This window comes from Macaca nemestrina, chromosome 15 (assembly GCF_043159975.1).
Source record: "Macaca nemestrina isolate mMacNem1 chromosome 15, mMacNem.hap1, whole genome shotgun sequence".
NCBI lineage: Eukaryota > Metazoa > Chordata > Mammalia > Primates > Cercopithecidae > Macaca > Macaca nemestrina.
Window position 1 is genome coordinate 97,775,750 of NC_092139.1, and position 15,640 is coordinate 97,791,389.

Sequence of the window (15,640 nt, forward strand, 5' to 3'; positions counted from 1 at the left end):
TCTCTTCAATTGAATTTAGGGTCAATTTAAAGGGAAAATCTGACTTCTTAGTGACTGTATCTTGCAACTCTGCCTCTGCCTTGTATGGAGGAACTTTACTGGGGATGCCAGAGTTCCTAAGTGTAGTCTACTTTGGTCGCTCCTTCCTGCCAGCAAGAGTAAGCAATTATGACCTGAGGTTTAGATATTGCACCAATAGAGATCTTCCCTCTTAGACAATTTTCATATCAAAGTGGTCTTTTTCTGATATTTTATGGGACCTATCTCTATAGTCATTTCTGTACTTACAGTTATGCTATGTTCCTCTCAACACCTGCTAAAGCACTTATAGAGGCTCATGTTCAAGCAAATGACCTACATAGCAAGTCTGTGAGAAGCAGGGTATTGCATTTCCAATTCTGTATCTATTATCTGTTCATCTCTTTTTTGAAGAATCAGCAAACGTATGTCAAACTTTAGTACATCTAATGACACCATCATGTCATTGCCTGTAAATTTCCTCTATTCATGCCACAAACCAAGAAACAACTTTTTCATTTTTATAATTACTTCAAGTATGCGCTTGAGCGTGTTCATGTATTTAATGTATCCACCTTTAACTACCACAGAATTCATAATTATTTACTCAGGCATTTGAAAGTAAGAAAGTAACTGACATTTTTCTATTGAAAAGCATTTAATAATATTTTAGAATATTTTATAATTTTTAAAAGCCAAATAAACATTATTTTATAAAATGTTCTTTTTTACCATTGCAAATAAAGCAAGATTGCAAGTAAAAAGATTTTTACAATAACATTTTTTATCACTTTGAAATAAAGGGGATAAAAGAGATTGAAGTAATAAACATGTTGATTATTATAACCATGTCAAGTAATAGAAAACACAATTTAAACAATAAACACATTGATATGAAACTTCATATTTTTAATTTAAGTTTGATTATATTTAATACAATTTACACATGAATACATTCTCATAGATAGTTCAAAAACTGCCAATGAGGATATTCCATACCTTTTCCTTTACATTTAAAATACACACACAGGGTGGGCATGGTGGCTCACATCTGTAGTCCCAGCACTTTGGGAGGTTGGCGTGGGCCAATAACTTGAGTCCAGCAGTTTGAGACCAGCGTGGGCAATACGGTGAAAGCCTGTCTCTACCAAAAATACAAAAATTAGCTGGGCATGGTGGTGTGTGCCTGTAGTCCCAGGTACTCGGGAAGCTGAGGTGGGAGGATTATCTGAGACGGGGAGGTCAAGGTGACAGTAAGCCATGGATGGCACCACTGCAACCCAGCCTAGATGACAGAGCGAGACCCTGTCTCAAAATACACACACACATACACGATATGTTGTTTAATATGGCAGCCACTAGCCACATGCAGCTATTGAGCACTTGAAATGTGGCTAGTTTGAATTGAGATGTAGGTATAAAATATACGCTGGAGTGTGAGGATGTACTGCAAAAAAAGAACATAAAAATATCTCCATCATTTTAATATTCACATATTAAAATGATAGTTTTTAATATATTGGGTTAAATTAAATATTAAATTTTAATTTAATCAGCTTCTTCTTATTTTTTAAAATATGGTTCCAGTTTAAAATTATTTATTTGGTGTGTAGTTGTGTCTTGCATTCTATTTCTATTAGGCAGTACTGTATATAGGTATATACATGCAAACATTTGATTTGTGGACATCTTTTTTTTTTTTTTCTTTTGATACAGAATCTTGCTCTGTCGCCCAGGCTGGAGTGCAGTGGCGCAATCTCAGCTCGCTGCAACCTCTGCCACCTGGGTTCAAACGATTCTCCTGCCTCAGCCTCTAGAGTAGCTGGGATTACAGGCACCCACCATCATGACTGGCTAATTTTCGTATTTTTGTAGAGACAGGGTTTCACCATGTTGGCCAGGCTGGTCCTGACCTCAGGTGATCTGCCCACCTCTGCCTCCCAAAGTGCTGGGATTACAGGCATGAGCCACCACGCCCAGCGATTTGTGGACATCTTAAAATCACAAATGCAATAATATTGTCCTTTTTTTAAACTTACTTTTTTCACTCAATATACGTCTTATAGATTTTTCCCTATCAGTATACTTAAATGAGCCTCATTCTTTTTAACTGTGGCATAGTAATCCTTAGTATTAAAGTGTTCTAGGTTTATTTCAAGTTTTTGATATTGATGAACATTTAAGTTTTTACTTTTTCTTAGGAACATTGCTTCAGGAATGTCCTTGAACATGACTCTTTGTGCATATATGGAAGCATTTCTCTAGGATAGATACCTAGGGGGCCAGAAGATAATTGAAGTTTTTGATTATCTGGATATAGTCCTGTTCAAAGATTGTATTACCTAAGAAAAGATGCTTATTTTTTATGGTTTCATCATTTTTATAAATCATGTGCTGATTTTCTTTTCTTTTTTTGTTTTTTTTTTTTTTGAGACAAGGTCTCACTCTCTTGCCCAGGCCACAGTGCAGTGGCATGATCTTGGCTCACCTCAACCTCTGCCTCCTGGGTACAAGCAATCTTCTGCCACATCAGCCTCCTGAGTAGCTGGGATTACAGGCATGTGCCACCACACCCAGATAATTTTTAAAATTTTTTGTAGAGATGGGGTTTCTCCATGTTGCCCAGGCTGTTCTCAAACCACTGGGCTCAACTAATCTGCCTGCCTCAGCCTCTCAAAGTTCTGGGATTACAGGCATAAACCACCATGCCCGGCCATGTGCTGACTTTTGTTTTTCTTTTTTTTTATTTTTCTTTTTGTGTTGATTTTTTATTGTGGTAAAATATACAGAATATATAAATTGCCATTTTAACAATTTTTAAGGGTACAGTTCAGTGGCATTAAGTGTATTCACATTGTTGTGCAACTGTCACCATTATCCATTTCCAGAAGTTTTTTCATCTTCCCAAACTGAAACTATCCCCATTAAATAATAACTCCTCATCTCCCTCTCCCCATAGCACCTGGCAATCATCATTCTATTTTCTGTCTCTATGAATTTGACTAATCTATATACCTTATACAAGTGGAATTATATAATATTTGCTCTTTTTTGACTGGCTTATTTCACTTAGCATAATGTCCTCAAGGTTCATCCATGTTTGAGCATGTATCAGAATATCCTTCCTTTTAAAGCTTCCTTTTAAAATCTTCCATTGTATGTATATACCATATTTTGTTTATCCATTCATCTATTGATGGACAGGTGGGTTGTTTCTTCCTTTTGGCTATTGTGAATAACGCTGCTATGAACATGGGTGTACAAATACTTGTTCAAGTTCCTGCTTTCAGTCTTTTTGGGTATGTACCCAGCAGTGGAATTGCTGGATAATAAGGTAATTCTATTTTTAATTTTTTGAAGAATTGCCCTACTATTTTCCATAGCAGCTGCACCATTTAACATTTCTACCAGCAATGCACAAGTGTTCCAATTTCTCCACATCATCCCCAACTTGTTATTTTCTGGGTTTTTTTAAATAATAACTATTATAATGAGTATGAAGTGGTATATCTTTGTGGCTTTAATTTGCATCTCTGATGATAGTGATATTGAGCATCTTTTCATGTGCTTATTGGCTAATTGCATATCTTATTTAGAGAAATGTCTCTTCAAGTCTTTTGCCCATCTTAAACTCAGGATTTTGTTTGTTTTTTTGTTTGTTTGTATTTTAAGAGACAGGGTCTCACTATGTTGCCCAGGCTGGTCTCAAACTCCTGGGCTCAGGCGATCCTCCTGCCTCAGCCTCCTGAATAGCTGCGATTACAAGTGTGAACCACCATACCCACTAAAATCAGTGTTGTTTTGTTGTTGTTGAGTTGTAGGAATGCTTTATATATTTTGGAGATTAATCCGTTATCAGATATATGATTTGCAAATATTTTCTCTCATTCCATGGGTTGCCTCCTTGATAATAGCATTCTTTGATGCACAAAAGTTTAAATTTTGAAGTCCAATTTACCTATTTTTTCTTTTGCCTTTGTTTTTTGTGTCATATCTAAGAAATCCTTGTTAACTCCAATGTTACGAAGATTTTCCTTATATTTTCTTCTAAGGGTTTTATAGTTTTGGCTCTTAAGTTTAGGTCTTTGATCCTTTCTGAGTTAACTTTTGTGTATGATCTAAGATAAAGGTCCAACTTAATTCTTTTGCATATGGATATTCCGTTTTCTTAACAGCATTTGTTGAAAAGACTATCTTTCCTCATTGATGTTCTTGGCACATTTGTTGAAAATCATTTGACCATATACATGAAGGTTTATTTCTGGGCTCTTTACTCTACTCCATTGGTCTATATGCCTGTCTTTATGCCAGTACCACACTGTTCTGATTACTGTAGGTTTGTAGTAAGCTTTGAAATCAGGACATGTGAAACCTCCAACTTTGTTTTTCTTATTCAAGATTGTTTTGGCCATTTGGAGATCCTTGAGATCCCACATAAATTTTAGAATGGGTTTTTCTATCTCTGTAAAAAATTTTATTGGGATTTTGACAAAGATTGTGTTGAGTCTGTAGATTGCTTTGGGTAGTATTGACATCTTAACCATATTGTCTTTCAATCTATGAATGGAGATGTCTTTCCATGGTCTCATCATTTTATACATTTTTTTTTTACTTTTTAAAAATTATTATTATACTTTAAGTTCTAGGGTACATGTGCACAACGTGCAGGTTTGTTACATATGTATACATGTGCCATATTTGTGTGCTGCACCCATTAACTCGTCATTTACATTAGGTATATCTCCTAATGCTATCCCCATTTTATACATTTTATATATTACTTAAGAGGGTCTTCCCAATGCTAAAGTTATACATAATGTTTTCTATATTTTGTTTTACTAGATTTGTAGTTTGGGTTTATATATTTGTTTCCTTAAGTTAGCTGGGATATTTCCCCCAGTATGATAACTTTTTCCCATTTTATTGGTACCACCTGAATAGTCTGCCCTTTCCCTGCTAATTGAAATGCCACCTTTTTCATAAACTAAAGCATAGGCTTGTGTTTAGATTTTCTCTTCTATTTCACTGATCCATATATCTACTCTTGTGATATAATTTTTAATTACCTTGATTTTATAGTAGCTTTTAATATCTGGAAGGGTAACTGTTTCCCCTCATTATTCTTCTTTTTCTTTATTCCCTTTATATTTATTATTATTCTTTTTCTTTATTCTTCATTATTCTTCTTTTTCTTTATTCTCTTTATTATTATTATTCCCCTCATTCTTCTTCTTTTTTATTATTCTTTCTTTTTAAGGTTTTCCCACATATTTTCTCTTTCACATGACTATTAGAATCAGCCTAACAAGTTCCAACAGACATATTATTGGAATTTTTATTGAGATTACTTTTATTTGATGAATTAATCTTGGGAAACAACATTTTTATAATAATATGCCTTCGTGTTTTGAGGAAACATTATTTCTAGTATCTATATTCCTATTATCACCATAATCCCTAATAAAATTTCTATTTACTTGTATAATATTCAAGATTGTCATGTAGAATAGCTCTGTCCAATAGAACTTCCTGTGATAATAAAAATGTTCTGTATCTGTGATGTCAAATAGGTAGCCACTCACCACATGTGGCTATTGAGCACCAGAAATGTAGCTAATGCAACTGAGGAAGTAAATTTTAAGTTTTATTTCATTTTGGTTAATTTAAATATAAATGGCCACATGTAGCTAATAGCTATCATATTAGACAGTACGGCTTTTGAATGTATGAATAACTGTGTAACTGAACACTTTTGTAAGTAGTAGAGGTAGTGTAGCAAAGAATTATTGATACCTACTGTGTGAAAGACATTGTGTAAAGCATTGCAGAGAGGCAAAAGGCCATAAAATAAATACACATGAATTCCTAAATAAAAATCCAATCCCAGGTATAGGGCAATTTGTTTACAAATATTTATGTTGTCAGAAACATTCAGTTACAAAAATGTAGTGTGGATATTCATTAGAAAGAAAGTTCATGTCAGATTAAAAGAGCAAGAGAGGGTTTGTGGATGAAGTACTGTTAGACATTGGCCTTGAAGGAATTATTCAAAATTTAAAAGAAAGAAAGTAATGGAAGATTTCTGTTTTCTTAAATCTAGAGGAAATAGAGAAGAGGGAAAAGAATGTGGTATGTTTGGAGGATTAGTTCCCTTGGTTGCTGTAATAAATTACAAGTTTGGTGGTTTAAAACAACAAAAATGTATTCTCTTACAATTCTAGAGGCCAGAAGTCCAAAAGCAGTATCAGTGGCCTGAAATCAAGATGTCAGTAGAGCCATACTCCCTCTGGGGCTCTAAGAGAAGTTCTATTCTTTGCCTCATCCAGCTTCTAGTAGCTGCTGGTATTCCTGGTCACAATAGTCTCTGACCCTATTGTCACATTTTCTTCTCTTCTGCCTGTGTTCACATCTCCCACTGCCTCTGTCTTACAAGGATACATATGACTACATTTAGGGTCCACCTGGATAATTAAGAAGAACTCTCCATTTCAAGATCCTTTATTACATCTGTAGAGACGTCCCCCTTTTATATTTTTGCCATGTAAGGTCACATTCACAGGCTCCAGAATTTAGGACATGGACATCTTTTGGGGCCTGTTTTTCAGTGTACTACAAGTATCCAATTTGCCTGGAGCTGGGGATTCCTGTGGCAGTAGGAATTATGATAACTGTCAGTCACTGAATGACTTGCACATGTGAGAGGTTATACCGAGTTCTCTATCTGTGCTATTCCATTTACTCATTACAAGAACACTGTGTAGGCATTAGGAAACAAGGGATGAATCTAAGGTGACTGTTTTCCACCTTTGATGACTGGGAAATGATGATTTACAGAAATTGTAGAGTCATGAGGAAAAATTGGTTACAAAGGAAAAACAATAAATTTGACTTTGGTTTTGTTTAGTTTGAAGTCCCAATAGGCTGTGCCCAAGGAAAGATCAACCCCAAATAGAAGCTTAAGGATGCTACAAAGAATTCTTATAGACCATTCTGTAATTTCTTACCTTGTTTTCCCCTTTGGGTTGAAGAAACAAATTTTAAGGAGCACTAAACTTGAAATCAGGAGACCTGAGTTCAAAACTTGCACTTACTAAATGTGTGAACTGGATAAGTCATTTCACTTCTCTGAGCTTCAGTTTCTACATCTGTACAAGAAGAATAAACACTCCCCCTCCCATCACACACAGTTATTGTGAGGAATAAATGACATAACATATAGAATTTTTTAGTATATAGTATGTTGTAAGCATTCAAATGTTTAATTTGAAGGTATTATGTCTTAAAGCTATCTGGATCCTAAGTAAAAGTCTACATTATTTTTACAAATCTATGATCAACTGCTTTTCCCATTGTCCAAATGACCATTTTATACTTTTACCACTTAAGTGTTTTAAGTGCCACCCAACACCAATTTACTCCCTTTCTAGGCAGATGACCTAAACTCTACTTCATAGAAATAATTAAGGCCATGAAACATAAATCATTCAACATTTTGCTCTCATATTTAAATGTTTACCTATATCGGTATCCACTTTACCTCATTCCTTTGGACCTCAGAAGAAGTAATATTCTTTCTTTTGTCCAAGTGAATACTTCTTTTGATATATGCCCTTGATGCAATTTCCTTCATCCTTAGCTCCAGATCACATAGTCAATGCCTGGTGGACATCTTCATTTGGATATCTCATTCCAACTCGGAATCTTGAAAACAGAGTCAGTTGTTTCTTCATCCATCCTTCTTACCATGTTCCTACCTCCTACTCCCTCAACTTCTATTTCCCATCTTGGTCACTGGCATTACCAGAAACTTGGGTAATTTTTGTCATGTTTTACTCCTTTCTTTCCTTTACTATACCTGTGCTTATTCCAATTAATGATCAAGTCATGGTAGGGCTCAGGTTCAGGCGTTCATTCTGTCTCTGCTGAGCCCTTTATCCTTTTAATGTTCTCCCTCTAACTTTACTGTGGCTTTTGGTCTTGCTCAGATCATTCCTTTTCTGAAGTAGCCTCATTGCTTCTCATCTTACTCCTCTTCAATCCACCCTTCACACTGCTGCCATAGGGATCTTTCTAAAACAGACCTACTCTTGGAACCCTTCGGGGTATTCCATTACAAACTCCCATTACAAAGTCCAAACTTTAAAGAATGACATTGTCTGACCTAGCCCACCACTCCCACACCCTTCCTGTTAGCCCCATTGAACTATACCCAATTCCCCAGAGGTATCCTGCTTTATATCCCTGTACCTGTACTCCTTCTGTCTAAAATAGGTTATTTGCAACCCCATTTCCTAATGCTGTTTGCCTGGTGAATGTCTGCTCATCTTGCATTACTTAGTTCAAGCTTCATATCCCCTTTGAAGCCTTGCCAGGCCTCCTCAGAAAGAACTGATAAGATCTTTTTGGAACCCCTGCTGTACCCTATACATGACTCTGTCATTTCCTCTGTAACCTGTTTGTTTCCCTGTACCAGGCCTTCTTTGAGGACATGAAGTGTCTTGATCAGCTTTGTATCTTTAGTGTTTAACACAATGTCTGGCACAGAGAAGGTGCTCAAAAAACATTTGTCAAATAAGTGAATTAATTATAAAACTTTTAAAGTCATATGATACCTTAGAGAAGTGGGTAAGGGAGAACTTACGTAATAACTTTTGGAGATAAATGGAAATATCTGATTATGAGCCTAAGAAGAATACACATTTACCTCCTAAATAGAGATAGTCATGGTCCAGAACTCTGGTCACAAACTACAGAAGGTAAGAAATTAATTGAATGGGCAAACCCCTCACAAGTCCCAGTAAAACATGAGACATTTCCCAGTGTGCTCTTGATGTGATTTCCTCCATCCTTAGATCCAGCTCACATAGTCAATGCCTGGTGAACATCTTCATTTGGGTATCTCACATCCAGTTCAGAATCTTATAAACAGAGTCAATTATTTCTCCATCTATCTTCCCCATCATGCTCCCACTTCCCACTCCATCAACTTCTTCTATTTGTAACCTTGGTCAATGGCGTTACCACAAACTTGGATAATTCTTGTCATGTTTTACTCCTTTCTTTCCTTTACTGTACCAACATATCAAGAAAGCTTACAGCTCCACTGGTGTTGAAGGTAAGTATTCTCTCAAAGCATTTGCTTTCTTACTGCTTATTCATCACAATGTTAGCATAAACTGCATTTATATTAACGGCATTTATTTTATAATTACTGTTGATCTCCCTTTCATTGTGCCAAAAATATAAATGTTAAGTGAATCAAAACATCAGTGATATAACTTACTTTTAGGGACATAGATCCTCTGAACCATAGAAGTCTTTGATCTGGAAACTGCCAAATCCAAAGATTCTAGACATAAACTTAACTACAAATTTATCCTGGTGAGGACTGGTTTTCTCAAGAGAAAACATTTTGCCAGATCTGACTTGAAAAATAATTTTGAAGTGAGCAAAATTCACTACACTCACCCCAGGCACAAAACCTCATTATATTTCCTGGCTGCCTGGGGCTGCCCTCTCCCTTGGTTCCCCGTGCAGGTCTACCTCCTCACACAAAACAAGTACTGTGCCCTGAACTGCCCTTTCTGTGTCACAACATATCTGTCCTTTTTCCAAAGCCTGTGAGGTTCTGCTTTTGGTAGGCTGACACTTGGAGACCACTTGGTAAATTTACTTACACTAATATCATATTGAGTAAAAATTTCAGGGGAATTTGCATTTTTAACAGGAGTATGTTGAATGCATAATACCTAACCCTGAAAGTCAATCTAATAAAGGGACATTTCCCACCATCTCATATATTTTCCATGTCTTTTCACGTTTCATTGTCTTTAAATATATTGAACTTTCTGCCTAGAATAACCTCCCCCTGCTCCCACCACCATTTCCAGTCTGGTGAACTGCTGCTCTTCCTTCAATACTCAGCTCAAGGTCTCTCTTCTAAGGAGCCTTCTCTAAATTCCCAAGCCTGAGTTGGTCACTCCCTCTTGACTTCTATAAAACTTTGTGTACTTGTCTCAATTTCTTTAATCTTTTATTCGCTCTTCACATGACTTCAAAGTGATTTCCACCCTCACCAATCCAATGCACTCAGTAAACCCCATGTGGTGAAATCAAGTGGACATATTTGAGTCCTCATCTTCCTTGCCCTCTCAGCAACACCTGACACTGTTGACTACCATCTTTTAATTTTTCCACTCCCTCTCCTTAAAACCCCCTTCCCCTGGCTTTCTCAACATTACAGTCTGCTAATCTTCTTTTATCTCTCTCTTTCTCAGTCTCCTTTGTTGGCTCATCCTCTAACTAATCTCTAGATGTTGGATTTCCTTAGGCTATGTCCTGATCTCTTTCCCTTCCCACACTCTGATCTTTCAATAAGCAAACTCTCCCACACCCATGGCATTAATTATCCTCCTTATGCTTATGACTTTCAAATTTACATCTCCAACCCAGACCTCTTTCCTGAACTTCAGACTTCTACATATAGCTACCAATTCAACGTGTCCACCTGGAGGTTTTGTAGGCACTCCAAACTCAACAGGTTCAAAACTCCCATTCTTCTCAACCTGAGAGAACAGCACCTCCATCCATGCAGTTAACCAAACTAGAAACAGGGAAGTTATTATTGACCCATCTATCTCTCTCTTACCATGATATCCAACTGGCCATCCTTCTGACTCCACCTCCCAAATATATCTCTCAATTTTAACTTTTCTCCATCTCCACTGCCATGCAAGTTACCATCTGTGTACCACTATAACAGACTGTATCTGCTTGATGTCTCCAATACATTTCTACCCTGCAAGCAGAGTGCTCTTTGAAAATTCATTCATCAGAAAGTATTTATTGAGCTTTTACTATGTCAAGGCACTTGCTAGATGTTAGTGATACAAATGTAACCAACACATGCATGTTCCTAATCTCCTAGAACTCCACATAGTTCTATGATTGGGCGACCTAACTTATTTGGGATGGAGAGAGTTTCTCTGAGGAAATATTTTTTTTTATCTGAGATCTGAAGAATGAGTAGGAATCAACTGGCAAAAAGGGAGGGCAGTGGAGGGTAAAGAACATTTTAGGCAGAAGGAACATCATGTGCAAAGGTTTAGAATCAAGAGGAAGCAAGGTATGAGAAGCAAGGTATGAGGCTAGGCAAAGCCAGGGCCTGAGGAGTCATAACTCTAACTGGGAAGTACTCAGGGGGTCTAGTAGCCCCTCAAACAGCCTGCCAAAGTAGATTAGTGCGTGGAGGTGTGAGCATTTTTCTGAGGAGAGAGTGCATAGCTTTCATCAGGGTCTGTGACACTTTCCCTCCCCTGAAAATGTAAAGAACTATGTCTGGGGTATGAAAGGCCATTTTTGGACTTTGTCCTAAAAGCAATGGATGCCATTGGAAAGTAACATGGCCAGATTGTAAAATTCATGGGCAGGAATTTTTATCTCTTTTGTTCTCTGATATGTCCCAAACACCTAGAAGAGTGCTATGCACATAGCTGACACTCAATAAATAACTGCTGAATGAATTGCCGAATGTCAATTTTGGCATTACATTGTATTGCATTATATTGTAATTGTGTACTTAATGTCTCTCCTTTACAAGGCTCAATTCTGGGAAACCATCTATGTCTCATTGATCTTTGTATTACTAGAGACATGTTTTTAGTGCCCAGCTCATCGCCTGGCTTAAAATCAGTTTCATTTATGTGTTCATTCATTCAGCCAATAATTAAAGAGCTCTACCAGATGCCAGGAACTGAGAATACAAAGATGATGCAAATATTGGGGCTGGGCGCAGTGGCTTATGCCTGTAATCCCAGCACTTTGGGAGGCCAAGGCATGCGAATCACCTGAGGTCAGGAGTTTGAGACTAGCCTGTCCAATATGGTAAAATCCTGTCTCTAATAAAAATACAAAAATAGCTGGGCATGGTGGCGGGTGGCTGTAATCCCAGCTACTTGGGAGGCTGAGGCATGAAAATTGCTTGAACCTGGGAGATGCAGGTTGCAGTGAGCTGAGATTGCACCACTATACTGTAGCCTGAGTGACAGAGTAAGACTCCATTTCAAAAAGGAAAAAAAAAAAAAAATGGCACTACCCTCAAGGAGTTTACATTCTGGATGGGAAGACTACTAAGTAGGCCTGATAATACTGCATAGTAAATGCTACAAAAGGGGTAAGAAAAGAACACAGCCGTGGGGGTGTCAGGGAAGCCCAGCAGGCAGAAGAAACTATGGACCTGCCCCTGGGCCAAATGAGGAAGAGAGGAGCAAAGCATGGGTGTGGGTATTAAAGGTAAAGTCCAGAGTGGGGCAAGCAGGGCCCATTAGAACTGCAAGTGGTTAAGTGTGGGGGAAGATGGACCTGCAGAAATAGGCCAAGGCCATAAAGCACCTAGACTTTATTCTGAGGTCCATGGGAAGTTATTAATGGATGATTGATGAAGCAGAAGAGCGATGTGGTCAGATCTGCATATGAGACAACTTGTGCTCCAGAGTGGAGAATGGACTGGAGAAGCAGTCATAGTGGGAGTAGGGACCAGTGATTGGGAGAGATGATGTTTGCCTGCACTAAAGAAGTAATGGGAATAGAGGACAATGGATGGATTTGAGAGCTATTAAGGAGGTAGGATCAAAAGGAATTAGTGATTAATTAGATGCTAGCATAAGAATGATGGAGTACTCATGGATGATTCTGTGATTTTTAACTTGGACACCTTGGGTGAGTGAGAACAAAGATTGGGAACAGGCTTAGAGAAGCAGATGATGAATTCCAATTTGGACAGACTGCACTTGAGTTTTCTTTGGAATACCCATGTAGAGACTTTTAGTTGGCAGTTGGATACACACATAGATCTGAAGTTCAGAAGGAAGATCTAGGCTGTAAACAAAAATGTGGGGGTCTTTGCTTATGATTGGTAATTGATTCCTAAAAGCGGATGAGATCACTCAGGGAGGGTGTGGAGAATAAGGAGAAAGACAGCCAAAGACAGAACCTGGGGAGAACATTCAAGTAACAAGCATTTTTAAAGGGAGTGAATAAAGGAATAAGTGATTAAAAAGAGTCATTTAGAAGAAGGGATCCCTTCTAGAACTTCCCAAACACTGCTACTAAATCAGCTGGCTATCCTATTTGTGCTTAAGGCAAAGCCTACTTTTTGGCTTCCCAAATGGAGAATATGTTACTAAACCAAAGATGGAAAGTAGGGCAACATCATATCCAGAAAGCATATCTTCAGGGCTTTTTTCAGATACATATGTGGATACTCTACTCCTGAGGCTCTATTGGTAAACAGATCATAGTAGCCTCTTGTTAATCTGCATCAAGAAACACTTAATAATTAAAAGAGACACACTTATAAGCTGTATGTTTAAAATATAATATGAAATGTATTAGAAGTCATTTGATGATCATCTGATGTTCAGATCATCCAGATAATCTTTCTAGCCTGCCTGATTACTGGCCCTTTGCTTGACTTGTTGGTTTTGGCGTCAAGTACACAAACTCAGCCAGTTGGAATACACCTGAAAAATGTTTCTCAAATGTTCCTTTGTGTGGATAAATTTGTTGGTTTATGTAGTTTGTATATATTATTTGTCTATGTTAAGAAGTGTCCCCTGGCTGATAACATACTGGTTTTTCAGCCCACTAATTTTCTATAAACCATTGAGAGTTCAATATTACCTTGAAATATTGAAGATATTTTGACTCACTACAATAAAATTACAGTTCTGCAATTCATAATTAAACTTTGATTTATTTGAACAATGGAAGAAAAAGAGAACAAAACTATTAAACCATCAGGTCAACTGGTCAGTTGAGAATTTGTCCACTCATCTTCTCTTCTTTCATGTGTACCCAGATTTGATAGAGGTGAGGATAGCTTGGTTTGAATGGAAAGCATGGCCAAGCAACATATCTAGCTAACTTCTCCCAGATACTTTTTCCTACAGTCAAACCATAACAAATTCATCTCCTAGATAACAACTTAGTTTTTGTGCTTTGAGTTTTTATGTTGCTATTTCCTTTCCTTTAGAGCAGGCCATTTCAAATTTTTACATGTAAGTAAACGAGTTATTTGACTGGCTGCTCTATATATTTTCTCAGAGTTTGCATAGCTACTGTCTTAGTATAAGCCAAAAGGAATTTGTGGTTTCTGAGATCAGAAATTCAACTGCTTTATAAAACTAAAGGATGAATTAGTGCTTAAGTTAGCCATTTTGATACCCAATCTTTGTTCCTAAATGGCACTTAAATGTTTTATTGGCACTTCCACTGTTTTGTTATAATAACGTATCAGTAATAATAACATGCCTCTCCTACAAAGGACAAAAGGGGTAATTTTGGAACCTCTACTATATATTCTCACAAGTGAAAAACACAGGACATGGAAAAACCTTTCCTCCCATCTAGTGGCTGGAAAATATATAAATGTCCTCTATGTGTTTCTTGGAATTCCACGCATTAGGGATTGTTTGGCAAATTATAATATATCTAATTGTTCACCTGGTTAAGCAAAAATAAGTTCTAAAATCTTTACCAAAGCCAAACTCAATGGCAAAATATATATCTATAATGTTTCACTGACCAACTTCCCTTTCATCACTAACATACTCCTCAGTAGAAAGGTTATGTTTCTTCTTAATTCATTATTCTGAACATACGATAGAAAAGACAAGGCAGTATGTCTCTGCTACCTGAAATTGGGACTTAAATTACATTTGCCTCTAAAGCAGTCAGTGCCCCAGATCTCTCCTAGACCTTAATTGCTTCTTGTTGGCCCCACACCTTAACAAGCCTTCTCTCAAGACTTGGATGTGTTGAATTCACTAGAGAGAGCCAAGAAACTGTCTCAGGAACTGGCTGCCTCCAAGGGACCTCAGCTCCTGAAACTTGGAATACCAGACTCTGATACTGGCAGCAGGGCCTCTGTGCAGGGCCAAACCAGCCCACAGGAAAGCAGGTTTGGATCCGTTATGCAGCTTTAGGGATTAATGCTTGGTCTACCTGTCTTATATATGCCTTGTGCAGATGTCAAAATCTCTGCTGAATTGTGCCTCTCTCTGGTAATTCCCACAGATTCAAAGAATGAATTTTGTGTGCAGTCAGCAAAGTTCTGAGTACTCCAGGAAGAAGAGGAAGGTCAGTGAACCAGTGAAGGTCTTCATCCCTAACAGAAAATGAAAGCTAAATACTCTTTCTACATTTATTTTAAATTAAGTTTATTTTATAAAAACATGCATAAACTGTCTTAGCAGGAAAGTAAATTCCTGTTACCAAAACCTTTTTCTAAATTGTTTGCTCAATTTTTTTGTCGGTTAGTAAGTGCTAAATTACTGGCCAGGTAGGACATGAGTCCACTTTGCCACAAGGAAAGAGCATCATTAGGGCTGCCTCTGGATAGCATTACTTCAAAGCTGGGTTAGAGATGAGGCACATTTTATGTTATATTTGTAAAAGAACCACAGCAGTTATTTTGGAAAAAAGCTGTTGTTCTCAAAGGAAAGAAGGATTTTTTTTTTTTTCATAATTAAACTCTTCAGGTATTTAGGCTACTGTGAAATGTTTTGACTTGTTGTAACCTGTATACTGGAATCCCTTTCTAGCTGTACTAAAAATTCCCACA

The 15,640-nt window shown here is 37.3% G+C and overlaps 1 protein-coding gene across 7 annotated transcripts in view; it reads left to right on the plus strand.

Annotated features, from left to right (window-relative positions):
* Positions 1–15,301, plus strand: part of LOC105487250 (HORMA domain containing 2) — an 88,997-nt gene extending 73,696 nt beyond the window's left edge. For all 7 annotated transcript variants that reach the window (XM_071080380.1, XM_071080381.1, XM_071080377.1 and 4 more), the window contains one exon: positions 15,094–15,301. In XM_071080380.1, the coding sequence (XP_070936481.1) occupies positions 15,094–15,106 (13 nt within the window). In that variant the 3' untranslated portion in view covers positions 15,107–15,301. The remainder of the gene's footprint in view (positions 1–15,093) is intronic.
* Positions 15,302–15,640: the final 339 nt, after the last annotated feature.